This window comes from Pygocentrus nattereri, chromosome 2 (assembly GCF_015220715.1).
Source record: "Pygocentrus nattereri isolate fPygNat1 chromosome 2, fPygNat1.pri, whole genome shotgun sequence".
Classification (NCBI taxonomy): Eukaryota; Metazoa; Chordata; class Actinopteri; order Characiformes; family Serrasalmidae; genus Pygocentrus; species Pygocentrus nattereri.
This window is the reverse complement of record NC_051212.1, coordinates 50806770-50834164: the sequence shown is the minus strand read 5'-3', so window position 1 is coordinate 50834164 and position 27395 is coordinate 50806770. Positions and strand designations below refer to the sequence as shown.

The following is a 27395-nucleotide window of genomic DNA, read 5'->3' as shown; positions in this document are numbered from 1 at the left end:
GGGAACAGAATTATTGTGAGGAAATGCAAAACATTTGCAAGATAATGCAAAATTATCAGGAGGGAATACATAATCATTGGGAGGGAACACGGAATTACTGTAAGGGAGCACAAAACATTTGCAAGGGAATGTAAATTATTGCAAGAGAACATGAAATTATTCCGGGGGAATGCAAAATTATTTCTAGGGAACACAGAATCATTGAGAGGAAACAGAATTATCGCAAGGAAATTTGCAAGGCAATGCAAAATTATTGCGAGGGCACATAGTTACTGCGAGAGAACGCAGAACATTTGCAAGGGAATGCAAAATTATTGCGAGGGCACAGAATTATTGCAAGAGAATGCAGAACATTTGCAAGGGAATGCAAAATTATTGCGAGGGCACAGAATTATTGCAAGAGAACGCAGAACATTTGCGAGGGATTGCAAAATTATTGCGAGGGCACAGAATTATTGCAAGAGAATGCAGAACATTTGCAAGGGAATGCAAAATTATTGCGAGGGCACAGAATTATTGCAAGAGAACGCAGAACATTTGCGAGGGATTGCAAAATTATTGCGAGGGCACAGAATTATTGCGAGAGAATGCAGAACATTTGCGAGGGAATGTCACATTATTGCGAGGGGAGGTAATTGCATTACTTTGTTAAACCAGGGTCTCTTGCAAATGAAAATGAGGCAGAGGTAAAAGGGGCGTGGCTTGTTGCTCAGTGCAGCTATAAGGGGAGGGGGAGACTCGGCTCTCATCACTCCGCCGGGCTGAAGCTCTGCCTGAACCGGCAACCCGTTTCACGGCTGATCAGTCGGGCTCCTCCCGGGCGGCATGGCTGGGGGTCTGCGGCTCTGCTTCTGCATCTGCTTGTTCCTCTCGCTCGTCCAGCGCTCAGTCGGCGCCGTGGACTCGCATAAAAAGCACGAAAACGACGCAGCTCACCATCAGATCGCCTCCTCCTCCGCTAGACCAGGTAGGACTGAGGAGTTTGAGGAGTCGGCCCTCACATTCTGCTCCGGGTTTGCTCCATTCCTGTCGTTCGTTCCGGGGGGGGGGGGGGGGTTGTTTTACCGCGTGAAGGCTTTTATGTTGTGGCTTGAATTAGACTAAATGCGGTTTACCTCAGGAGAATAAATCTCATTTTACGGGTTTTCTGTAGTTTCCAGCTCTTCTCTGGGGAAAACACCTGTTTATCTCCGTCTTTTCTCTCCTCGAATCCCCCCTTTTGGGTAAAATGGCATTGCTTGTCTTATTTTCAGTCTAACTTGCTGCTCGGCGCTAACCAGCTTTCTCATTAAACACACGTAGAGGCGGGCGATATGGCGAAATATCGCGATAGTGTTTTCACGGTACCTCAAGACCTTTTCACGATACACGATATGCATCAGGCTATTTCATTTTTCTGAGATTTAACAAGTTGAAATAGACAAAATAGAACATATTAAAGTACTGTAATGAGAATAAATAATTTATATATTACATTTATAATGTATATATACATTTATACATCACCATACATTACGTCACAAAATGCTTCATGTATCGTGGATATGGTCACATTTGCAAGGCAATGCAAAATTATTGCAAGGAAACACTAAATTATTGCAAGGGAACAGAATTATTGTGAGGGAATGCAAAACATTTGCAAAGGACTGTAAAATTATTGCAAGGAAACACTAAATTATTACAAGGGAACAGAATTATTGTGAGGGGATGCAAAACATTTGCAATAGAATATAAAATTACATTTACATGTATGGCATTTGGCAGACGCTCTTATCGATGTACACAGGTAAAAATAATCAAAATTATTGCAAGGAAACACTAAATTATTGCAAGGGAATGCAAATATTCTCATTAGAGTGAACACACTTGGAGGCGGGCGATATGGAGAAATATCACAATAATTATATCACGATGCCTCAAGACCGTTTCACGATACACGACCTGCATCACACGGCTTCATTTTTCTGTGATGTAACAAGTTGGAACAGACAAAATAGAACACATATTAAAATATTATAACAAGAATAATAGTAATAATACACTAGAGATTTATAATTACCGTCATACATTACATCACAAAGTGCTTCTCTGGGTGTATCGTGGATATGGTCAGTATTAGAAAAACAATCAGCTCCATATTTTATTTTTTATTTTATTACAAAAGAGCATCATTCATCTGTTGAATGGGAAATATCGCAGTGCAAGGTGTAAAATGTTTAGATATTATTGTATTCATTGCTTTGGTCATTTTTTTTTTTAATGTGGCAATACTGGGGTCTGTTCCAATTTGGCATATCGTCCATCATGAAAAGTTCTTACAGTATCATGATATTATAACTTTGCTTTATTGTCCAGCTCTACTTATAAGTAGTGTTTTTTTTTTATTCGATTATGCCCACTTTGTAATGAAACATGCCCACCCCTAAATCCACTTTTATGTTAATGCCATAGACATTGTGCCAGATGGTGCTCTGTTTATGTGTTGAAGTGAGGGCAGTTGCTGACCACACCCCTTAGCAAAAAAACAACAAAAACAGCAAGTTAAACATTTCTGTATTATTCAGGGGTTAAGATGCCATTCTTAGCGTTTTGGTGTGAAGTGCTTCATTTTAGAGACTCAAATTTCTTTACAGTGGTGGTGATAGGAACCAGGGTTCACCATGAATTATGGCGACAAAACGATAACCATAATTATCGCGATGTAACTTTTCCTCGATAGAGCAATAAGACATGTTTATTTTTCGATATAATACACCGGTCTGGAAAGATCCGCTCTCCCGCTCTCCAATGCCTCACAGCTTCCTCAGTTAACAAATCAGGGCTGTAACTCATATGAACGCACTTCTTTCTTTCACTTTTGTTGCTTGGGAATGCACTAATGCTAAAATTTGACTGAGCGCTGTAACAGCGCTGTAGCTGTGAGTATCAGATGTGATTTAATGCTGCTAAAGCTTGTTAGGATGTACAGACAGAGGTGAGCTCACTGCACTACGGTACAGTTACGGCACTTACATCGTCACTCACACTTGGTCACAGGAGACACTTGGTCACACGTTTCAGACGTTGCTAAAGTGTATTTGGTGATCCTTTTTTACGCGTCACCCCTAATCTAATCATGTCGAAAATCCTGGCGACAGCAGAGTAGCGTCGCATCCTTGCAGTAGAAAAGGGCACCAGGGCATTGGAGAGCGGGAGAGCGCTGTCTTTCCAGGGTAGCTGTTTTTAGCTGCTGGCTAACTTGGAGCAGCGCTCCATCACTCACACAACATGGCAAATTGATGATACTGAAGATCAAACAAGACACAAAAACACCACTTTCAGTATGACATACCTAAAAGGAGGACTGTCTGTCTGGTGTTGATATATTGCGGTTCACCCCTCAAACTACCACGATACAATAGACAAATCCAGTCGTTGCTAGCTGGTGTTTGAATACTGTGATATGGATGTGGTAGGAGCGTTCATGGGTGTGGTAGGAGCGTTCATGGATGTGGTAGGAGCGTTCATGGGTGTGGTAGGAGCGTTCATGGATGTGGTAGGAGCGTTCATGGATGTGGTAGGAGCGTTCATGGGTGTGGTAGGAGCTTTCATGGATGTGGTAGGAGCGTTCATGGGTGTGGTAGGAGCGTTCATGGGTGTGGTAGGAGCGTTCATGGATGTGGTAGGAGCGTTCATGGATGTGGTAGGAGCGTTCATGGGTGTGGTAGGAGCGTTCATGGATGTGGTAGGAGCGTTCATGGGTGTGGTAGGAGCGTTCATGGGTGTGGTAGGAGCGTTCATGGATGTGGTAGGAGCGTTCATGGGTGTGGTAGGAGCGTTCATGGATGTGGTAGGAGCGTTCATGGGTGTGGTAGGAGCGTTCATGGGTGTGGTAGGAGCGTTCATGGGTGTGGTAGGAGCGTTCATGGGTGTGGTAGGAGCGTTCATGGATGTGGTAGGAGCGTTCATGGGTGTGGTAGGAGCGTTCATGGATGTGGTAGGAGCGTTCATGGATGTGGTAGGAGCGTTCATGGATGTGGTAGGAGCGTTCATGGGTGTGGTAGGAGCATTCATGGATGTGGTAGGAGCGTTCATGGGTGTGGTAGGAGCATTCATGGATGTGGTAGGAGCGTTCATGGGTGTGGTAGGAGCGTTCATGGATGTGGTAGGAGCGTTCATGGGTGTGGTAGGAGCGTTCATGGATGTGGTAGGAGCGTTCATGGATGTGGTAGGAGCGTTCATGGGTGTGGTAGGAGCGTTCATGGGTGTGGTAGGAGCGTTCATCATAATCAGCTAAAAATAATCTTTTCTTTCTTAAGTTATGACTATTACAAAAACTGCAGCTGAGCTTTTTTCCAGCTGGTAAAACAGCTCACCAGACACTTTCTCCCACTGTCCCATGACAGATCTGTGAGATGTTCCACTGTTTGGTGAGTGTTTGTCGTGTTCTGTCCATAAAGGATCGTTTAGAACGGCGATTAACCACCCAGGAGCAAAAATCAGCCTCCAAACGGGAAAGAAATAATGATTTGACATTTATTGCGATATGTATCGATATCAAATGATATGAATTTTGTTTATTGTGATAACATTTTTGGCCATATCGCCCAGCTCTACCATGAATACAACACAAATATAGCCATTTTATTTACTATCCAAAACCACCTCCATGTGTCTTCTATCATAAAACAAAGTCACAGGCATATATTAGCCATTCCTAGCCATTTCATGGAATGACGTTCTGTTCAGGGAGCTTGTAGAGGCATTAAACTCGTCAGACGTCTGGTTCCTATCACCGCCACTGTGAACTGTTCCGACTCTGGAATGAAGCATTTCACACCAAGCTATATGACATGACTGTTACAGGCTTATTACATATCTAGGCTTATTATTCAGTAACTACAGGCACTTCAATGCAAACTAATGGAGCTTTTTCTGAGATTATAAAAGTGTGTAATAAAACTTTGGCTTGGTAAAAAGCTTTTTCAACTTTTTTTTTTTTCAAATTCTCGGAAACTCTTGGGTTCTAGCCTTCAGATTCCCACTCAGGGGAGCCTTCAGAATCCCACTTAAGTGGCACTCTTTCTGAAAGCTCCAAGTTGGCCTGTATGGACCTCTAATTACTTTCCTCTAATTAGTTTCAACACCACAAAGGGCTCTACAGATTTGAGGTACTGTCAGCCTGACTGGTGAGCCTTTCTTGTCATGTTCCCCCAGTAAAACACAAGTGAACCTTTCTTCTAGTCCCATTTAAGGCAGGACTAAAGCAGCGGTGGGAGGAAAAAAGTTGTTATTTTCATTTTAGTGAGGCTTTTTCGAGAAAATCAAAAGGAGCGAGTAGACTATCCTTCAGAAACCCCTTCCAAGGGCCTCAGGCGTCTGGGTCTTCATCAAAAGAAGATTAGAGCCAGACTACTTGGACTGTGTGTTCAGTGGATTAGGTAGGACAAACGGTCAAACTTTGATTCATCTCATCTCTGATTTGTCGTGTAAACATCAGCGAGTAATGGGATTTGTGTTTGTTTCCATTCAGAGATGATCCACTCCAGAGGCTCTGTGTTCAGCTGGGACAGGGCCGGCCCGGTACAGGTCCGGAGAGGCTCTGTTCTGCAGTTTTGGGTTTTTCCTGCTCTCTCGCATCTGATTAGCTCTTCAGGAAGGGCTGATAAGTAGCTGAGATGTGTTGGAGCAGGAAAAAAAAACATGGAACTGCATGTTACTTGTGGTCTGCAGGAGGCATGTCATAAAGCTTTAAAGCGAAAGAGTCAGGCACTGACGTTCCTGCTGGAACGCACTTGTTGTGTTTCCATCGGCTTCAAACGCAAATGGTATTAAATGTAATTCCCATTTCTTATTTTTACCCCCACCCCTTGTTTTCAAGTGTTTCAAGTGGTTGAAATCTTTCTCTATGAAATGGGACCCTCAAATAAAGAGCATCACTTCATTAACAGCTACCAGCGCCGCTCTGAAGGCGACCCGGCCCGTCTGCGGTGACAGCAGAGGAGGGTGAAGGTCAGCTCCTCACTGCTGGGCTGTAGTTACATTTAGGGACTCATCTGCCTTCAAAGAGGGGGGATACAACAATTATTCATTATCACCCACCGCTAATTCTTCAGTGATATGAAGCTGAACTTCCATCTGGAGGGCCATGTTGCCCTAACACTTTGCCCTACCCCTCTATCTCTACACAAATCAAGGCATGAACGTGCAACACGGAGGGCTAAGGGCTCCGTGGTAGGGGTGAGGGGTGAAATGGGACATTATATGAGATGTTTTGCCATGCAGAGCTGTTTGATCACCTTCCGTTTAGGTTGTCACCATTTTATTTGATTCAGAATCAGAATCAAGCTTTATTGACCTGGTATGCTGAGTGCAGAGTATCAGACAGACATTCACATATAGGGAATAATATAACAAAAATAAAATAAAACCTGCATTCCTACCTCACTCACTCACACAAACACACACAGTCCTACCTGTAAACCTTACATTGTGCAAAGTATGAGTCTAAAGTTAAAGTGCTGAGTGCTTCAAACCATTTCTTCAATATTTGGCACTAAATCGTGTTAATTGGGACTAATTTCGCTCTCTCTTAATAGAGGAACATGCGGCCAGTCAGTGTTTTGGCTTTCAAGTACTGACGATATACACAATATGTTCAGAACAGCATGTTGAAATCATTTTATCATAGATTTTTCATGACATTGATATATATTGCCATATTGCTCAACCCTAAATGCCCTTATTTTGTAGAGCTCTAACTGTCAAATGTGTGAGTGTTCTGACACACTGATGCATTTGTTCACCCAAAGCTTAAAACTTTGATTACGCCTCCTAATTTTAAACTACAGTAAGTAATAAGTAATAACTAGAAATAAGTGATGTAATGATAAACAGATTGACTTTGCATCTGACTCTAAAGTTGTGTTGAACGTAGCATTTTTTGCTGACAAAAAGAAATAAATTCCAGTGTATTATTCAGTGGTGGACAGTAACTAAGTAAAAGTAACTCATTACTGTACTTAAGTAGTTTTTGGTGTATCTGTACTGAAGTTTCTCCATTTCTGGGCGACTTTTTCCTTTCACTCCACTACATTTCAGAGTCTAATATCCGACTTTTTCCTCCTACATTTTGAGAAATCTGTCGTTCCTTTTCATTTCTGTGTGTATAAAAACGTAACATGTCAAAACGAAAGAAGCGCAAAGCCAGAGCACCAATCAGGGCCCAGCGGTCACTTTGTTTAGAGCTGGTTTTGACCTGTTGGTCAGACCGACCCAGTGCAGCACACGGTTCAACGTCAGCGCAGCAGCATAAAACTTTGGGAGAGTCTGTTCAACATAAATGATGAACTAACCTAACTTTGTGTAAATAGAGCTCAATATAGAAATATGTCCACATATGCAGTCGAGACTGACGCGGCTTTTTTCTGAATTTCTACAAACACCATTTCATTTTATAGTAAATGAGTCTGGGCTGGTTTATGTTTATGAACAGACGCCTACAGATCAACATAGTAAAGGAGCTCATCTGTGATCCTGAGTTTAAAGCCAGTTTCTATTCAACTTAAACTTGGAACTATGTTGCCTTAAGTTAATTACTCTTTTAGTACTTTTACTTTTGATACTTTACATTTGAAGGCAAATACTTTAGTACTTTTACTCAAGTGGAGGTCTAAAGGGAGGAACTTCTACTTTTACTGGAGGAATATTTTACCTTGAGTATCTCTACTTGAACTCAAACACATGGTTTGTGTACTTCGTCCACCACTGGTCTTGACCACATTGAAAATCTGGGATATTTTTTTCATTTCAAGCTGAAAAACAGAAAGTTTTAAAATTGAGAACATTTTAAACAAAGAAATATTATGTTAAGTTAAATGAAAAAGAAATATTGAAGATTATGCACTATTTCCAGGTTACTGTACCAATTCAAGCTACTTGGCCTTGGATTTGACTTGGATTTCTTCACAGTGATGGCGATGGGACTCACAAGTTGCCATGTTTACAATGCAAATGCAACCATTTTATTTAATATCCAGAATGTATTCTAATGTAACAGCGATGGTGGTAATATAGAGGTAAATGTGGAGTTTTATTGGGAACTATTTGGCCTCACAACACCCTGCATGTGTCTCTCCGCCAAGAGTTTATTAAATAAATGGTTTGATAAATCTGATAAAGAGGCTGCATTTTAGCTCAGTAATCAGATTTCTCAGTGCATATGAACTCTTACTCTGACTTCTTTGGGTTTCAGAGCGACGCTGAAACCAAACACGAAATAAAGGGTTTAAATATTCTTCATCTTCTAGATAATGGATGTTCATATTTTCAGATAAAGTGGCGCGATGTTAAAAAGTTTTACATTATGTTTGCGTCACGTCGTCTTCTGTGAATTTATTGGCTGGTTGTAAAGCAGAAATCCCCATTGAGTTTCCTCATTGTCTGATTACTCAAGCGCATGTAAACGCACTCAACGCACATCAGCAGTGTATTCATAACCATATCTTCTAATACCCATCAGTGAGGGAGGAGCTTTTGCAGGTGATGAACTCTTCAGACGTCTGGTTCCCATTAGAACTGCTGTGAACATTTCGAGCAAATCGCAATTAGATAGTGGCTCAGCCCAGCTGCTGACTGTGGAACGTGACTGCAGCCGGTCTAAATAATTGCGATTATGTAATAATTGTGAGGGGTCTTTCTCCTGGTGTATTGTTTTGTGGTTTCCATTCATGGTAAGTTCCCAGAATACCGGAAGCAAAGTCTCTGAAACTCGGTTAAGCCTCACCAGGGGGGGTTCAGACGTCTCCGTTTGTTCGTGAGCTTTAGCTTGGCTCTCCTTACTTTCTTAAAATTGCTTCTTTGTAAAGCGCAGTGAGAATAAGTTAACACACCCTTTTAAGTGACCAAACCTAAAGGGGAATTCCGCCAATTTTTCAGAATTCCGCATCGTTAAAAGCTTAAGATTTAACCGTTTGGGGCTCCCGAGTGGCGCAACCGTCTAAGCGTTGGCATCAGGAGATCGCGAGTTCGATCCCTTGTGATGCTGCAGGCGTCCGTAGCCGGGAGTCCAAGAGAGCACAGCTGGCCTCGCTCTCTCTGGGTGGGTAGGATGGTCCCCATCTCCCCCCATCACTCAGCACGATACTAGTCAGCGCAGGCGTCTGTTAGGTGACGTAAGAGATCTGGCGGTCGGCGCTTTCCTCCGAGCGCGTTCGGCTGTCCGTGATGTTGCGTGAGCGGCAGTTCGTAAAGAAGGAGGAAGCCTGTGCTGCCTTCACCCTCCTAGCGTTGGTAGTATTGTGTGACTGGGGGAGTCGTAACTAGCAGGTGGAATTGGAGACGACTAAATTGGGGAGAAAAATCGGGTAAAAATAAAATAAATAAATAAATAAAAGCTTAAGATTTAAGCGGTCATTCAGGGTGGTTTGGTGGGAAGTACTCTGTTCTAGAGAAACTGACCAAGTCAGAATTGGTCACAGTGGTAGTGATAGGAACCAGATGTCTGAAGAGTCGAATACCTTCTAAAAGCTCCCTCGGAGGAAATTATTACACGGAATGGCTGCCCAAGACTTTGCTTTAAAATAGTTTGGAATAAATGATGGCAAATAAATTTTTATATTCCACATAAATGATTATTATTATTCTCAGTACGCTAAATAAAGAGTTCAGCAAATAAAGAGCACTTGTGCATTAACGTGTGCGGAGGTGTGCTCTCTGTAAAGGGGGTTCACTTATTTCCACTTAGAAAATCAACAACACATGTCATTTGACCAGGAGTGCCCAAACTTCTGTAGAGATATTTTAAAAAGCCCTAATTCGAAAGAACTAAGAACTTGTTGTCTCTCTTCCAGGGGCCTGGAATCCAGCGGAGGAGAAACCAAAGCGACTCTTCGCCAGGACACGTTACCTATCTACACAGAGACTCCATGTTCCGGTACCTTATTCCACACTGTAGCACCTGTGAAGGACACCCAGTATCTCGGTGTTTCTCAGTCCTGGAGTTCCCTACCCTGTAGAATCTGTTCTCCCAGCTTTAATACACCTCATCCTCATGTGTTAGAGCAGGGAAAGCACTAAACTGTTGAGTTCTAGCTTGTAATAGGGGTGTACAGTATACTGACAGCCCGTATGTTGTAGCTGATGGAGGTTTTAATTGAATTATTATTGGTCCAATTGGCGTGGTGGGTAGCGCTGTCGCCTCACAGCGAGGAGGGCCTGGGTTCGATTCCCCAGCCAGGCGACCAGGGTCCTCTCTGTGTGGAGTTTGCATGTTCTCCCCGTGTCTGTGTGGGGTTCCTCCGGGTTCTCTGGTTTCCTACCACAGTCCAAAGACATGCAGTCAGGCCAATTGGACATGCTAAATTACCCCTGGGTGTGAGTGACTGTCTGTGTCTGTCTGTCTGCCCTGCGATGGACTGGCGACCTGTCCAGGGTGTATCCTGCCTTCTGCCCGAAGAGTGCTGGGATGGGCTCCAGCACCCCCCCCACGACCCTGACGGAGAAGCGGCTTAGAAAATGGATGGATGGATGGATAAATATTCATCATCTTCTAGACAAAATCTGATTTTCTGTGGTTATCAGATTGTTTAGTGCCTGTAAACACACCCGGTGTGGAAGTTCTTCAGTTTCGGCAGAGGACGGAAGAATTTCAGCTTAAAAAACGTTTTCGGGCCAAAGATAATGATAAATTCACTGGACTCTTAAAGGGGAGTTCCACAGTTTTTGTATTTCTGCTTAATTAAATCCTTTAGCTGCCATCAAAGCCATTCAGAGTGGTTTGGGGCGAAGAGACGTCTGAAGAGTGTAATGCCTCAAAAAAGTTAGTAACTAAAATAGTAACAAATACATTGTCTGATGCCTGAGGCTTGCGATAGTTTTGAGATAAAATTTTGCTCTAAAGTGTATTTATTAAATATATTCATGGCAGAGGGGCACATGAAGAGTGTTAAAATAGTCCCCAAAGAAAGTGTACCGTTTTATTGATTTACTACTAATTTACTTTTATCAACATTAAATATAAAACTCAGAAGACTTGTGTAGGTTCACTGGTGGTTTTGGAGAGTAAATAAAATAGCCGTATTTGTGTTGTAGTCATTGTAGCGTCTGGTTCCTGTCACCATCACTGTAACGAACTTTGAGTTGGTAAGTTTCTCTGCAATGAACCATTTCACGCCAAACCACTCTGAATGACAGTCAGCGACTGCATTATGCTGAAATTTGGAAAAATTAGTGGAATTGAATTCTCCTTTTAATTCTTCTTACCCAGTCACTCATAAAAACCAGCAATCTGGACATGAGACAGCTGGCATTTGCAACTAGGAGCATTAGTGTCACGCATTGGACTCATCAGTTGAACTCCAACTCCCAGAATACCCTGGGAGAGCCGGTGACTCCGGACTCACCTATCAGCCCTCACAGTCCCCAGGCTTAACTGATGTCACCTGGGTCTCATTAGAGCACAGAGTACGAACGCCTGGGTTTGGCAGTCAGTCAGTGCGAGGTGTTGTTTTCTCCGAGTCTATTCTCCCTGTTCTCTCTTGTTGAACTGTGATTTTGACCTTTTGGATTCGTTCCCTTTAGCTGGTTGTTTGGATTGGCTATTGGACATTTGGACTGGGACTACTCCTTTGTGTTTTGCCCCTTTTTGCTGCCTTGGCTGCTAGGTAGACGAATAAACCGTCTAACCTCTTATCCGCTAGCGTCTGGGTTTCTGTCACGTCATAACAATTAGAGTTTAAAAGGGAATTACACCAATTTTTCAGATTTTCTGGATAGTTGATAACAGTTCATAATTGCATGGTTTTGTAGCAGTTGGCGCTGTGTAGTTGGTTAATACCATTACCCTTCACCGACAGACTGGTGTTCGATGCCCTGGGCACCACACTATCCCATTAAGAGTCCTTGGGCTAGACTCCTAATGCCTAATTTGCCTTCAGTTGATTATATTGCAGTGCTGTATTTACATGTTGTGCTGAATTTTGAAAAATTTCCTTTGAGTTGCTTAAGCGTGCTGTACTTTTCTTGCTAATATAGATCAAACTGTAAAAAATGCAAAATCTTTGATATCAGCACTGGCCACAGAATGGCGACCGTTGAGCTTGATGACACATTTCTTATATCTGGTGTGTAGTGTCCTGTCTAATCTGTGATCCCATATGTGTTGCAGAGACCCAAGATGGAGCCGGTGGGTGCAGCCCCTGTCCCGGTGCGGCGCTGTGCTGGTCTTATGGAGAGCTGCTCTGGACGAACCCCCTGCTGCGAGCCCTGCGCCTCCTGCCACTGTCGACTATTCAACACCATCTGCCACTGCTGGAGGCTGGGAAGCTGCCCCAAAAAGACCTAACATACAGAAGGGTGTGATCTCTGACCTCACAGTTACCATTATTTTCAGTTATTTTGATACGACTCTGAATCATTTAAAACTATTTACGCAGTAGTGAAATTAGGCCTGGGCCAGCAACAGAATCGTCTCAGGAAAATATCCGCAGTAAAGAGGTAAACCAGGACTTCAGGGGCAGGGGGTATTAAAACACTGTCTAAAAGTAACTAACAATGAGTGTGTTTACATGCACTCAATAATCCAATCATCTCCTTTTATGTCTCTAGTTATCCGATTATTCAAATGGTCGTGTAAACAGCTCAGTCTGATTCCTTATACTGGAGTAAGGTCTAGAAATCCAATCCAAACATCTGATGAAGAGGCTGGATTTTAGCTGAGTAATCAGATTTCTCAGTGCATGTGACCTCTTACTCTGATTTCTTTCGTTTTCTCAGTCTGCACATGTGTGAAAACAGACAGTGTCACTTTTGGAGTGACACTGAAACCAACTACATGCTTGACGAAATGAAGGACTTAAATATTCATCTTCTAGATGATGTATGCTAATATTTTCAGGTAAAACATGAAGTTTGAGTTTTACATTACGTTTGTCACGTCGTATTCTGTGAGTTTTTATTAGCTGGTTGTAAAGCAGAAATCTGATAACTGTCTGACTCATGTAGACCTGGAGTTTCCCCAGTATCTGATTACTCAAGTGCATGTAAACACGTTGATCAGATTACTGACAAAATCAGATTTTCTGCAGTATTATTAAGTGCATGTAAACATACTCAATGGTTAAATGTTTTTTTACTAGCGTTAAATTAGTTTTTACTCTCAAAGGGGGCTGTTACTGTGGTAACCATCACCAGACACAGGCACCGGTGGAACGCAGACAAAAACAACACCAGGTGTTTTTAGTTTTTGGGTATTAAAATAGCCTAAGAATGTGATTTTGATTCAAATACTTTATTGTGTGTTATTCATCATGTTATAAATGATTTTGACATTTCAAATTCAGCTTTAGTGATCCACTGGTGCATTTTTACACGCCTTTCAACACCTCACAAACTCACACATGGTTTCTGTGCAGATTGCTAACATATGTGAGCAGACCTGCACCTCCACATGCACTGAAATTCCTGCACGAGCTCTACGGCACACAGATTGAAAACATTTGAGAACCTGTAAAGAGTGTTTATAGTAGTTTTTTGTAGTGTGCATGCATAGTATCTATGAACTTCACCACACAGCTGTATTCCAAGTGGATTAGTATTCCCGCTGAGACTGACAGTCCAGTAGGCATCCTGATGTTTCTCTTTAGACGGTACCAATGAATCGGTGGCGCCAGTTCTCTGTTTAATCGTGCAGCGTTTCAACAGTTACTGTCCTAACCTTAGTTTGTTGTGCTTAACGTTTTTTGGTTGGTTCAAACAAACGGAGAGAACGCAGGACCGAGCACCAACTTCATTGCGGACTTAAAGAATTCAGTTCATAGTGCTTGTACTGACTCGAGGCTTTTCATTCCTTTAGCAATATTAAAATCACGAAAGACAGGAGGCTGAGAAACGCCTTACAGCCATCGAGTGCCAGCCATTGTTATGATCGCACCCACTGTCAGGTCATATTGAGTAAAGCGGAATGATTACTGTCTAATTCTCTTGTAATTTCTTTTTTAATAAATACTTAAAAGAAAGCCGTTTTTCCAGGTTGTTTTTCAGGCCGATCCCCCTCCCAGCCATTATAGACATTCCTCCGCTGAATTAGGTTGGTGCTGATGTGGACAAAGAATGGATTGTCTTACCGCCGCTATGCAGATGATACTCAGATCTACTTGGCCCCTTTTCCCCAGACAACTACGGTCCCCTCAATTCACTTTGTCACTAACTGGATGGGAACAAAACTTTCTGCTGTTTATTTTATCCATGAATAGCAATGAGAGGCACAGACTAGCTGCCTATCTGGTTTTGCGAGCCCTCCAAAGAACTCGTGTGTTACCTTGGTGTACTAATGGACTCTGATCTTAGTTTTAGCCGTCGTGTCAAAGCACTCAAATCACTCAAATCACCTTTTTCATCGCCCTAAAAACATAAACAAGATCAAAGATTTTCTGACCTAGAGAAACTTGTCCTTATTCAGTAACTGCATGAATGTTTTATTTTATTTATTTTATTTTAAGCCCCTCAAATGAACAGAACGTGTGTTTTATGATCTCCACATATCGCTATATGCTTACAGTTTACTGCTGAAAGCCAAAAATCTCAAGACGCTCTTTGTGTTATTTTCTAAAAGTGATGTTTCCAGAGCAGATCACTGAAGAGACGCCGTCTGTTTATAGTTTAGAGCCCAGATTTGGGGGAAAACAGACTTTCAGTAGAAAAACAAAGTTCAGCTTCTTTTATTATAAGGGTTTAAAATGACATCACCGTCTATTAGACTGGAGAGAAGAGCTACAGCCTCACACGACGCCCAGCTATAAAAGTTATGAAAAATATGACGAAGCGCGCTTTGGAACCTCCGGTGATTCCAAGGAGTTTAAGAGGCCACATAATAAACTAATGATATATTTATTGTCATTTCTTAATGAAAAGCTTTGGGCAGTGAGATTTGCTAACTGCTTTTTGAATATGTTCAAACTTTTAACATCTTCTTACAAATTGTTTGAAACTTAATGTTTACATCACGTTAGAATTGCTTTCTACACGTATTTGCAACACAATTGTTGATGTGTTTTAAAAAACAGTGATTGGTAGTGTTTATTAGCCTAAAAGCTCCAGAAGGAAACACTGGACACTCAACATGGTACAAAGTAAAAATGAATGATGGTTCAGTAGCATGACTGAACTATGCTAATTACTTTCTGAGTGTTTTGTCAGTAATATCTGAAAACTGTGATGACTTAGTGGCCTTGTATATCCACAAGGAAGGTATGGGTATGGTCAGTTTAATCCACAGAGCCCTGGAGATCTACCACCTTATTACCCCAACCCTAATCTCTCACACCTGATATTGGTGACGAAGGCCTCCTGTGTGATGGGCCTGAACTCTCCAGGGTGGTAGATGTCCAGGACCAGGATTAGGCACTCCTGCCGTGGGTTCACCTTATGAAGAGGTCATCCCTGCGCTTTGAGGATTCCTAAACAGCAACTGTCTCCCACCATCTTTCACGCTACATCTTATGTAAGACTTTTGCATAACTTCAGAAAACAGTGGACGTCTGGCACTGACATGAAAAAGCAGAAAATCAATCTTTAATGGTGATTCAATCATTCCCTGTGAAACATTGCTCACTGAGAACAACAGGAAACGCCCAGCGGCCTTCCCAGGTTCACAGTGGACAACACGTTCGAACATCAGTCGGCGGCCCTTTTAAATGAGTTCATGGTGTAATCAGGGCTTAACCGTGCTAATTATTTTGCCCAGGTTTTGCTGTCCACAGAACAAGGGGTCTGGCTTCCAGCAGGCCCTACGCGCTCCAGTAGAGCACAGATGTCTTTTGCATCCTAGAAACAACATGCAGTCAGTTTTTAAGTATTTGGACGGTAAAACTTTTTGTAGTTTTGTCTCTGTACCACCACAATAGATTTGAAACGAAGCAGGCAAGATTTGATTTTAATTTAATTTAGGGTGTCTCTCCACTTCCACAGGCTCAAAAGTAATTGGAGAAAGCAACATAATTAAAAATACAAGGATTTCTTTTAATACTTGGATGCAAATGCAAGACTGGAACCCATGGAAATCACCAAATGGTGAGTGCTCTCACTTGCGATGCTTTGCTAGGCCTTTACTGCAGCCGCCTTGCTGCTTGTTTGTGGGTCTTTCTGCTTTCAGCCTGCTTGCATTGTTTTCGCTGTATATTTTGGGTCATTATCCATCTGTGCTGTCCTGTCAGTTTTGCAGCATTTGACTGAATCTGAGCAGAACACACGGCTCTCTAAACTTCAGAATTCATCCTGCTACTTCTGTCAACAGTCACATCATCAGTAAACACCAGTAACCCAGTTCCATTAGCAGCCATAGCTGCCCATGCCATGACACTACCTTCACCATGTTTCACAGATGACGTGGTATGCTTCGGATCATGAGCACTTCCTTTCCTTCTCCATTCCTCTTCTCTTCCCATCATTCTGGTACAAGTTAATCGTCAATTCATCTGTCCAAAGAATCTTGTTCCAGAACTGGGCAGGCTTTTTCGTATATTTTCAAACAAACATTCATGAAGGCATCTCTTGATTGTAGACCCTCTAGAATGTCCTTGACTTGACTAGATGTTGTGAAGGGGTTTTTCTTCACCATGGGAAGAATTCTGCCAACATCCACTTTAGTTGTCTTCTGCGGTCTTCCAGGCCTTTTGGTGTTGCTGAGCTCACCAGTCCATTCTTTCTGCACCAACACTGCACCAAATTATTGATGTGGCCCCTCCTAAACTTTCTGCTATCTCTCTGATAGGTTTGATGCCCCAGTTCACTTGCATCAGCTCCTCTTGGAGTGCCCATGAAGAGCGACCACATTCATCTTCAATACCTAAAATCAGCTCCAGATCTTTTATCTGCTTAATTTGTCAAGGAATACCAAGGCAACTGGTCACACTTGGCCATAAAACTGCCAGCTGTCCAAATACAGTGCAATATGTTTGTTAAACCCCTTGAATTAAAGCTGAATGTCTACACATCAGTTACATCTTGACGGCTTCATATCAGCTCCATTATGGTGGTGCAAAAAAAGGCAAAATTACAAAAATGATGCCACTGTCCAAATATTTATGGACCTGACTTTAAGTTAGGTAATCCAGGTCCATAAAGTAAAAACCCTCCCCAGGATTTTGTTCCAACTGCCTGAACACCTTTGCTGCTGGTCTGAGCAAATTAAAGAAGTCAAGCAGTTGGAACAAAATCCTGGGGAGGGTTTTTACTTTATGGACCTGGATTACCCACCTCTAGACTCACGAATTGCCTTCCTCAAAATAAGGAACTGCAACAAAAAAGCGTCGGTACACAAATCACTTTATTGCACTGTACAACACAAAAGCCGCCATAAGAAAAAAATGAAGAAATCAATCATTTTATCCTCTTTTAATTATTTTGCCTCCCCACTTGTCCCACTATCGTGCTCAATTTATTACCTTGTTACTTCGCATGAACCAAAAAAGTCTTAAAATAAATGCCTAGAAACTAAACCAACGTTTCTACATGCAAAGTGTTACATAAGTGTAAGAGAACGAGATTAGAAGAAATATTCAATTTAGTCCCTTCATAGTTTCACTTTAGATTCACTGCCTCAAAGACATTTTTCCTTGCTAGGAAATAAACTGTTATCAGTTAACTTTGCCCAACACTGGAAATATCACTAAAAGCATTTCTCTTTCCACACAGCCTGAGTTCAGATCTGACAGATAAGAGTTCCTGATGTCTTCTTCTCTGTATTCAGGGCCACTGGACATCAATCTGAGTCATAAATCTTCTTCACTATGTTTCACTTTTACTGCCCTTAAGTTTTTATTGGCCTCAGGCCAGATCCAGCACAGGAACAAAATGTACTTGCCTGTTTTTACTGAGGGCATTAAATGTCTTTTAAGTCAAGGTTAAAACCGTGCTCACATTTATTTGTGTGTAGAGAGGTCAAAGTTGTTTCGGACATCTAATTTAGAAAACCCTGTTAATCCTGAAGGTATTTCCTCAAGCAAGTAGACTTTAAGGTAACATTTTTCTATGAATGCCACATTTGTAAGCATCTACACACATTCAGAACATGTTATAATGCATTCTTAAGGCATTGTAAATATGGTTATAAATATTTATAAGAATGAATTACACTGAATTACACTTTACACTTTGTTTATTATACATTATGAGTTGTTAACATAATGTAATATAAGTAGTGATAATGACGTTATACTATAGTTTACATTTACGGCATTTGGCTGACGCTCTTATGCAGAGCGACTTACAATTTGGTCATTTTTACACAGGTAGGCCAAGGCGGTGTTAGGAGTCTTGCCCAAGGACTCTTATTGGTATAGTGTAGGGTGTTTGCCCAGGTGGGGATTGAACCCTAGTCTACAGGGTGGAAGGCAGAGATGTTAACCACTACACTATCCCAACCACACTATAGTGTTGTCATTGTAACTTGCTCCCTTCTAGTGTTGAGTGTTAGAACCCTTCACTCTGTAACACAACCACAGCACAGTAAGGCTCATTTCTGCTAGCATTCTATTGGATATGCAGTGTTAAGTTAGTGCCAGGCTAACGGTGGTGCACATTAACAGTGGTGTACATTGACTTTCCCTCATTGGGTAAAACACTGACGGCAGCTCTAGTTTAAACTCTGACATCTGAAGCCTGTAATGAGTTTTACTGTGGATGTTTTAGTGTTTCAGTAAATCCTTCAGTAAATACTTCAACTTGAAGCCTCAGTCTTAACCCTGGACTAACTTTAGTCCAGTACGCTTCACTTTACTTAGAGTGGACAAATACAAGTTATGAGCTCTTATAATTTATGAACAGTACTTATAATGCGTTATGTTAACAATTCATAATGCACAATAAGCATGGCTATAACGTGTAATGCATTTTTATAAATATTGCCATGGCTACGACGCTTTATGAATACATTATAACACGTTATGAATGTGTTTATAGACGCTTACAATCGTGACATTCATAGAAAGTGTTACTGACTTTAGCTCTTGAAATTTGTCTTAAATATGTAGTAGATTTAGAAGGTTAGAAGGCAGTGTACTTTAAAAGTCATTACTGTGGTCTACAAGTAAACTTGTGGATACAAGTTTACAATAAAATGTAAAAAAAAACAACAACAACAAACAAAAAACCAAATACAAAATTCCATGAAACAGATCAATTGCAAAGTAGCAAAATGTGAATGTGGCTCCTGCCACCTGAAATAGCTCTGGTCAGTGGGTACGTCATGTTCAGCTGAGGCCAGTGCTTCACAGCGGCCTTATGTTGCTAACAATAAAAAAAAAAGAAAATTGCATATTGGTAACATTTCTTATCCTGTTCTACACTCACTGGCCACTTAATAAGAAGCTCCACCTTGCTGGGGTTCAGTTATAGACGGTAGCTCATTTGGTGATAAACACTTTGCGTTAGGCATCCTCCAGACCCCGTATGTCAAACACAAGGTCTGTGGGCCAGATCAGGCCCTCAGCACATTCCTGTCTGACTGATGAACCTGTTTCACAATCCACTGCACTACAGTCCCCAGCATGCACTGCAACGTAATGTGCGCTCCCACTCCCCCAGCAACAACCTAAGGGCCACCATTCATGTCACTAAACACACTAGCTGTGTTTCAGCTGTAGCTCTACTAATACAAGCACAGCAGCTCAGAAACTGATCCCAAAAATGAATGAACGTCTAGATGGCAGGTGTCTAGATCAAGCACACGGTTAGGGTTAAACGACCCACCTCCTGGGGGCTTTACAGAGGTTTAACAGGTATCTGTATCTGCTAATGTAGCCTACTGCAGTCATGGCTTATGGCAAATCTCTTAGGAGCTACAAACTACAGTATTTGTGGGCAGTTATATCCGGAAATTCACTGTAAATGTTTTCTAAAATAACATTATTTTGGCGCTACAATGACTGAACAATCACCTGTGGTCATCAACAGACACAGCTTTGACACAGCGAGTCCAGAAATCTAGCTAGTCGTGTTCTGATTAAACAGCTAAGTGAATGTAGACACAGCCGAATAGTGCTTACTGTAGTTACAATGCACATCACATAGGTACCCACTTGATGGCACTGGACTTCTAGCATGTTCAATCTCAAAATGTTGCACAATGTTTTGCTGCGGTTTCTGGGCTGAAGGACAAATACAGTCCTTTACACATGCAGCTGATGCAGCTTGGTGTATGCAACAATTGAAGATGTTAGAAGACACCCTTAGCTGCTTACAGAACACAACAGGGTGTTCAGCCTGGCCACAGTTTCTGTAAATAATAATCTGTGTAGTGGTCCATTTGGTGTATGTTGCCTTATGGCAACCTTGTTCAACAATGGGACGAAATGATATAGATCCTCGTTGCCTGAAGTGGATCTGACTTGTGACGTACTAAATCCATTTCGCTGTTGCACAACGTTGCTTCTAGGCAACAAACAGTTTTCTGCACTAAAAATTTTAGAAAAGAGGTTTAGAAGTGCCCACTAAGAGATAGTATGATCAGATACATGATTTTTATTGACTTACTTTGCCTACTGTGCTCTTTATGGTTAACCCTATATTGTTGTTAAATATGTATAATGCTATTGTAAAGTGTGAACAATGGTTGTTGCCCTGAGGCAACATCATGCAATAGAGGGTTAAAGAAATGTTTTGTTGGGGCTGAGTGTCGCTCAGGCTACGTATGATGAAAACGTTAGTGCCAGCCCTCTTGGAACCCATTCTTAGCCGGATATTTCTGGGTGGTAGACCACTCCCAGTAGGTGAATAGTAAGGTGTCCCACTACAATGTCCGTGTCACCGCAGTGTTAGAATGATCCATCACTCTACAAGCTGTCCTGTGGTCAGAAACTGGCTAATGAGGAACAAGGTAGAGGCTGACGGACATATTGCTCATAGTAACAGAAGGGCTACAGGTAATTGTCCAAGTAGTGGTGCAGTAGGGTTGGTGGAGCTCATAAAGGGACCGATGAGTGGAAATACAAGGTCAGGGTTTCTGATCAAGTGGAAAGTGAGTGTACTGCATTCACACATATACACACACACAAACGGCTATAAATGGCCCTGGAGGGTAAGTAGGATACTAACCACACTGTATGGGCAACTCCAGAGAAACGTAGTTTCTATGGCACAAGTGAACGTAGGCTAAAGCCAGCCTGCAGGGAGAAGTTCCGGACGCATCTACAGAGTCACAGCGTCTTTGTTCACACACTGCAAGGAACTGCTCGGGGTCTATCTGAGAATGAGAGAAAGGACATGATGAGTTAACATCACTAAATAACAGAATACACCACAGACGGTGACCTGAGGGTTACTCACCTGCATTTTTTGTGTCCAACTTCCTAAACTTCCCCAAAAATAATTTAATAAATACGTAAATATATTGAATTATTCAACAACACCTCTTTAATATGAAACAATTTTCAGTGAATCTATATACCAATCATTTTATTTATTTATTTATATAATTTTTTTTGCCTCCAAAAGTCAATTGGTGCACCGTCCAGCCATATATGCTGATTGAGTAAACTGAAAAAAGTTAATGTAGTCATATAAAATTCTAGTTTGACATGATTTTATGTACGAAAACTTTAAAATAAAAACCGTGATGTAAAACTTTAGAAGTACCTCCTCGGAAAATTTTCTCAAATGTCAGCCAAAAACAAAGGACTTTTATTTTGACATGCTTTTACATGTTTCGACATGCCTTATGATGCAATGCCAAGGTCAAATTTTGGGGAAAAATGTTTGAGTCATGGTTAGAATGGCTCAGTTTATCATGTCAGGTGGTCAGACCTCAGAACAAAACATGAAAATGTGGAATTGTCATTAATAATATTTATTTATTTGGAAAAAAAAATGTATAAATTCAAGTTCGAGGACTAAGGTTTCTAAGAATGTCTAAGTAGATAAACGTTTCATTTGAAATTAGTATGAAAAGTCAGGCACAACTAGTAAATGTTAAATGGGGCAACCTGAACAGCAGTTCTAATAACTGAAATAGTTACTTACAAGCTTTAATAACACTAAATATTCTTAAGATCTAAAATGTATATGGATGTATAAAAATGCATATTATTACTACGATTTTTAAAACTTTGTTACTGACCCATAAATGACTGTATTACTAATCCTATACTGATATTCAGTTGATTAGATACCTCTGCCTTGTAGCTCCACCTTGCTGTGCAATATTCACTCCATCCCTATGCTTTCAAGAGCACCTGAAGGGCCCTCAGGCCTGGTTTGAGAATCACTGCTCTAGCCTTCATCAGGGGTCAGTTTCTGACCACAGAGCTGCTCTTGGCACCGCTGTGATACCAGCCCATGCATTATAAGGTCAGTCACTGCTGCACTGATAACGATCAACCACCCAGATAACATCTGCTCAACAAGCGGTCCTTTGGTCTGAACCTGACCAGTGATGAAAGGTGTACAGGGGGTGTTAAACTGTGCAGCAATAGATGGGCTACAGTCTGTAACTGTACAATTATATAGTGACCTGTAAGTGAATAAAGTGGCCAGTTAATAGAAGCACAACATAACTGTTTCTGATGAAGTAGGTCAGATGTTAAGTGTATGTTGTATATTCTAAAACTGTCCACTCTCAGCGCTGCGGTGGTACTGACATGGTGGTGGTGTGTGTCACGCTGGTACGAGTGGATCAGACACAGCAGGGCTGCTGGAGTTTTAAACACCTCAGTGTCGCTGCTGGACTGAGAATAGTCCACCAACCAAAAATATCCAGCCAACAGCGTCCTGTGACCACTGATGAAGGACTAGAGGATGACCAACACAAACTGCATCAACAGATGAGCTGTCGTCTCTGAATTTTACAAGGTGGATCAACAAGGTAGGACTGTCTAACAGAGTGGACAGTCAGTGGGCAGAATGTTCCAGTGCTCCAGCAGCACAGCTGTCTTATTCAGTCCTGTGGTGGTCCTGACCACTGAAGAACAGGGTAATAAAGTATGCAGAGAAACAGATGGACTACAGTCTGTAACTGTAGAACTACATGGTCAGTGGAGCTGATAAAATGGACAATGAGTATAGAAACAAGGAGGTGTTGCACTTGGATCAAATGCCATTTAACAGCTACTAGGAGAGGCTGATAGTTACCACTCTGAAACAGGGGCTGAGGGGAGAAGTGAAGGAGGAGAAGAGGAGTGTGCAGGATGGAACCACTGTGGTCCATTTCTGGCAGGTCCCAGATCTGGTACTGTTGCAGCTGGAACTGGCCTAGAGCAAAACACACAGCCATGACTTAAGCTTGTGTTGTTATACATACCTTACATGTAGGCTACCACTGGGCAAATGACTCCCACACTAAAGCCTCCTGTCCATATACTTGCGTATAAAGAGCTCAAGCTATGGCTCGACCAAAAATCAAATAGATTCCCATTAGGATGAATGAGGAGGCAAGCCAAGCCTCCAAGTTTGGTGGTTAATCAATAAAAGTTTCCTTCTTTATTCTTTCACTTCTTTAGATGTGAGGCTAATGCCATTTGCACAGGGCTAAATGGTGGCTATACCCTTCTTTTTCTACCACATGAGCTCTACATAAGCTTGGTAGCCCCCAGGGAAAACTAACCAAGAAGACTTTGGACACTAAGCGTGCCTTGGCCGATCATGCGAATCTAGGGTGAGGGGAAAACAGTAAATCTCACTTTTGGCTTAAATTACCCATCTGATCGAGAAAAGCTGCTTTGTGAAATACTCTCTGGTATTCAGTTTTTAAACACAAAAAATAGCAAAACGACATGGAAATGGATCTCTGCGTGATACCGCTTTAAACGGTTTAGTTGCATTAGATTAAACAATGCACAAAATTAGACATCAGAAAACATGGCTATAATGGAACAGTGGACCGAGACTGATTGCTTCAGCAGTAGAAACATGACTCACGGCTTGTAATCGCCTCTTGGAAACACCACAGAGTGGAAGTGGAATGCCATATGGCCACTCTTTCTGGCTGCCCCTCAGTCTCATGTGCTAAACATCTGTGGTGTTCATTAAACAGACTCCTACCTGCCAGTCGTCAGTGAATCCAGCCAAGCTCTGGGCCTGGGAGCCGTCCGGCAAAGGATATTCATTCCCGGCCTCGTTGTCATTGGTGCCAAGAAGTCCGCTGGCCATCCCTAATGGCACCAAGACAATAGAATGAGCTAGACGATGATGTGCAACTGAACTTAAGAGGCTTGTCAAGACGTGTAGAAAGATAAAGGCACCCGATTGTTTATGACAGCCGGAAAGACTGGCTGACCTAGATCACAGTGCATGTGATGGTATAGCACCCATGTCAGGCTCCAGTCCTCGCGGGCCAAAACACTGCAGACTTCAGCATCTCATTAAACACACCGGATTCAGCTCATCAGCTCATTAGCAAGGCCTTCATGAACTGAACTTTGGATGGAAGTTCCCCAGTTTGACGTGCCTGGTACATCATCGTATAACATGTTGAATAAAACATGGAAGCCAGTGACCCCAGCTGTGAGCTTTTTTCCATAGGGAACCACGTTTTGTTGTCTTTTTCTCCCCAAACCAACCATTATGGTTTAGTTGTTTTGCACTGTAAATAAAACACTCACCAGTCACTTTATGATGAAGTCCTAATTTGTAGCTGCACCTTGCTAACGTACAGTCTGAGTAACATCTGGTCAACAGGGGTTCTGAAGTTAAAGAGACCCTTATTAGTCCCACAACAGGGAAATTTCACCTCCACATTGAGTGAAGTGAAACACCACATACACACCAGTGAGCAAGCACACACACACACACACACACAGAGCCCAGAGCAGTGGGCAGCCCTATCCACAGCATTGGGGGTTAGGAGTCTTGCTCAAGGACACCTCAGTCATGTACTGTCAGCGCTGCCAGCAACCTTCTGGTCACAGGGCCAGTTCCCTAACCTCTAGCCCACGACTGCCTTGCAAGGAGGTGGAAGGTGGTTGACAAACTGTGCACAACACCAGAAGGAGGTTCCAGGCATATTACCTAGGGTGGCAACTTACAGAAGCTCCTCAGATTATGCAAGTTATGTGTGCACCCACTACCCTCCAGCATTAAATCACGTTTACTGGCTGCGGTCTGATGCCACATTCCCAATCTTCTACATTGCTTTGATTGCTTCAAATTTTCCTTATTCTTTATGTTGCACTCCGGAATACCCATAGTATGGACAATCAATAAGAAAGTTGCATTGTGGATGGGATGGGGCAGCAAGTAAAACTGCACATAAGGCTCTAAAAAGGTCAGGCATCCACTAGGCCAGGCAGGTCAAACTGGGGACCATCCATACCAAAGTACCACGGATATTAGCGTTTACCCTCATCTAACGCTTCAGTTCATGAAGGCCTTGCTAATGAGCTGATGATCTGAATCAGGTGTGTTTAATGAGGTCTGAAGTCTGCAGTGTTTTGGCCCACGAGGACTGGAGCCTGACACACATGCACTAGGCTACAGTCTAGGGTTAGGGTTAGGGTAACTGTCTGCAACTGTACACGTATATAGTATAACCTTCTAGGTGCCTGTGCATCAAATATTCTCAGTGTTTCTATATATGTTAGTCTATCTTTGTGATAATGCAAGAAATATAGTTCAAACATTTCCTGAATCTGTAGAGTCGCTCTTTCATTCCCAGATATTGGTGTGTTTTGACATGTAAGTGCCTTTAAAGGCGATTTTGGGAGGATACGCAAACACTGAGATGCCCTTAGGCCCCAGAGGGCTAATAAAGCAGATGGTGACCATCATAATAATGTTTATTTAATATTCCACACTCGTCTAATATTCCGTATATTATTCCATGCAGTTGTAGTTTTGATTGAGATTTGATATGGTGCAAGGTAAGCATGAACTAAGTCGCTAACTGTCCAGAGGAACATAACAACAGGTAGCCATCTTACCATGGAGCCAGCCATCCAGCGTTACACTGCACACGTTCAGATAGGGGTCACATGACACCGACAATCCTCTTCTATTAGACACTGTTAGTAGATTCAGCTCCCTCATTATGGCCACATCGGGGTTAGTGAAGGGTGGATGTATATTGCGGCAGTCAACTTCCACCTGATAACAGAAGATTAGAGTCCGGTTTATTCAAAACAGCTACTTTGTACTTCAACTCACTGTCCACTTGAGCTCCACGTACTTTACAGGTCCACTATATAGGTGTACAATTACATACTGTAGCCCAAATCTGATGACCAGGTATTATTCATGTGGTTGACCATTCTCAGCAGTGACACTGACTCTGTGGTCAGAAATTGACCATTGTTGACGGGCCAATGAGTATGGCTAATACAGTATATCAACAGATACAGTCCCTAACTGAACACCCGCAAAATGAAGCTACAAGGGAAGAGGTTCCTAATAAAGTGACAGATGAGTGGACATTTATTACACAGAATAAAGCTTTATTTTGCACACATACCTGTTCATTGGGATGGATTATAACAGTGGTGTTTTTCAGCTGCACCACTAGAGAGCGCTGTTTTGGCCTGCTAGCTTTGAGAGCGATGGTGAAGGTGTTACTTTGGACATCAGCTGCCAAGATAAGATCGCAGGAAGCTGGGAGCTCCAACAGGTGTCCATCAAACGATACTGCAAATTTATCTGCTACCAGAATAGCTTGATCTAGACAGGGGGTGAGATTTATCAGGGAAAGTGGTCTAAAATAATGAATTCACAAACTCAAATGAGTACAAAAGAATGGAAAACAGTGAGTGACCAGATTAACCACGCAGAGTTCAAGTGGCATCAGTTCAGTTCAGTTTCCAATGAATCTGTTTACGAATGGCTTTTTTATTTTTACAATAAACATTGTCCCAAAACTGCTTTCCTGAAACATGAATTCAGCTCCTAATAAGCAAGTTGAAGGCAACAGTGCAGGGTTTCTGTCACACATCCCTCCGACACACTACAAGACCCTGAACCGAGTACAGAGTCCACTGAGAACTCAAACTCCCAGGATCCCTCTGAGAGTCATGTGACAATCACACCACACCGCTCCACCAATCATCTCCGCTCCAGATCACCAGCGTTCTGATTACGGACAGCTGTTTCTCATTAACCACCTGTTTCAAAGCTCAGTCTTTCCATTACACTTTGTGAAGTATTGCTACACGTGCTTACTAGGCCTTCTACGTCTCTGTTTAGCTACTTTGTGTATGACAAAGTTTCTCACATCTCTGGCAGGAAACTTTTCCTCAAAAGTAGAAGTTTCTTGTAAAATGTCTCTCAACGTTTGATTTTTTACGAGGCGGAAGTCGCTTCTCAGTTGCCAGCTTCTTTTCAATATATTCCTGTTCCACCTTAATTGGTGCCAGAGGCACCAGAATGTATCTGCGGCACCATTTAAGGTGGAGCGGGAAAATTCGAACAGGAAGCTGACTTGAGCTTTGTGATGTTTTAGT

At 42.1% G+C, this 27395-nt stretch overlaps 2 protein-coding genes across 6 annotated transcripts in view; one reads left to right on the top strand and one right to left on the bottom strand.

Moving 5' to 3' along the window:
- Positions 1 to 765: 765 nt before the first annotated feature.
- Positions 766 to 17033, top strand: asip2b (agouti signaling protein, nonagouti homolog (mouse) 2b). Of its 2 annotated transcripts, XR_005131603.1 has the most exons (5): positions 766 to 967; positions 9831 to 9913; positions 12146 to 12333; positions 15946 to 16047; positions 16748 to 17033. XR_005131603.1 is itself a non-coding variant. In XM_017714629.2 (3 exons), the coding sequence occupies exons 1-3, from the start codon at positions 826 to 828 to the stop codon at positions 12320 to 12322; spliced, it is 402 nt and encodes a 133-aa protein (XP_017570118.1). In that variant the 5' UTR covers positions 766 to 825; the 3' UTR covers positions 12323 to 12761. The 2 variants fall into 2 exon arrangements, 1 of the variants encoding a protein (XP_017570118.1); XM_017714629.2 differs by lacking the exons at positions 15946 to 16047; positions 16748 to 17033 and having other exon boundaries at positions 12146 to 12761.
- Positions 17034 to 18850: 1817 nt separating this feature from the next.
- Positions 18851 to 27395, bottom strand: part of LOC108437497 — a 72528-nt gene continuing 63983 nt past the window's right edge. For 3 of the 4 annotated variants that reach the window (XM_017714627.2, XM_037544950.1, XM_037544953.1), the window contains exons 58-63: positions 26414 to 26616; positions 25887 to 26049; positions 24010 to 24119; positions 23101 to 23220; positions 21070 to 21217; positions 18851 to 19263 (exon numbers count right to left, since the gene is read on the bottom strand). In XM_017714627.2, the coding sequence (XP_017570116.2) occupies positions 19256 to 19263; positions 21070 to 21217; positions 23101 to 23220; positions 24010 to 24119; positions 25887 to 26049; positions 26414 to 26616 (752 nt within the window). In that variant the 3' untranslated portion in view covers positions 18851 to 19255. Of the gene's footprint in view, positions 19264 to 21069; positions 21218 to 23100; positions 23221 to 24009; positions 24120 to 25886; positions 26050 to 26413; positions 26617 to 27395 lie in introns of those variants that run through there. The other variant, XM_037544958.1, reaches the window with a different exon arrangement.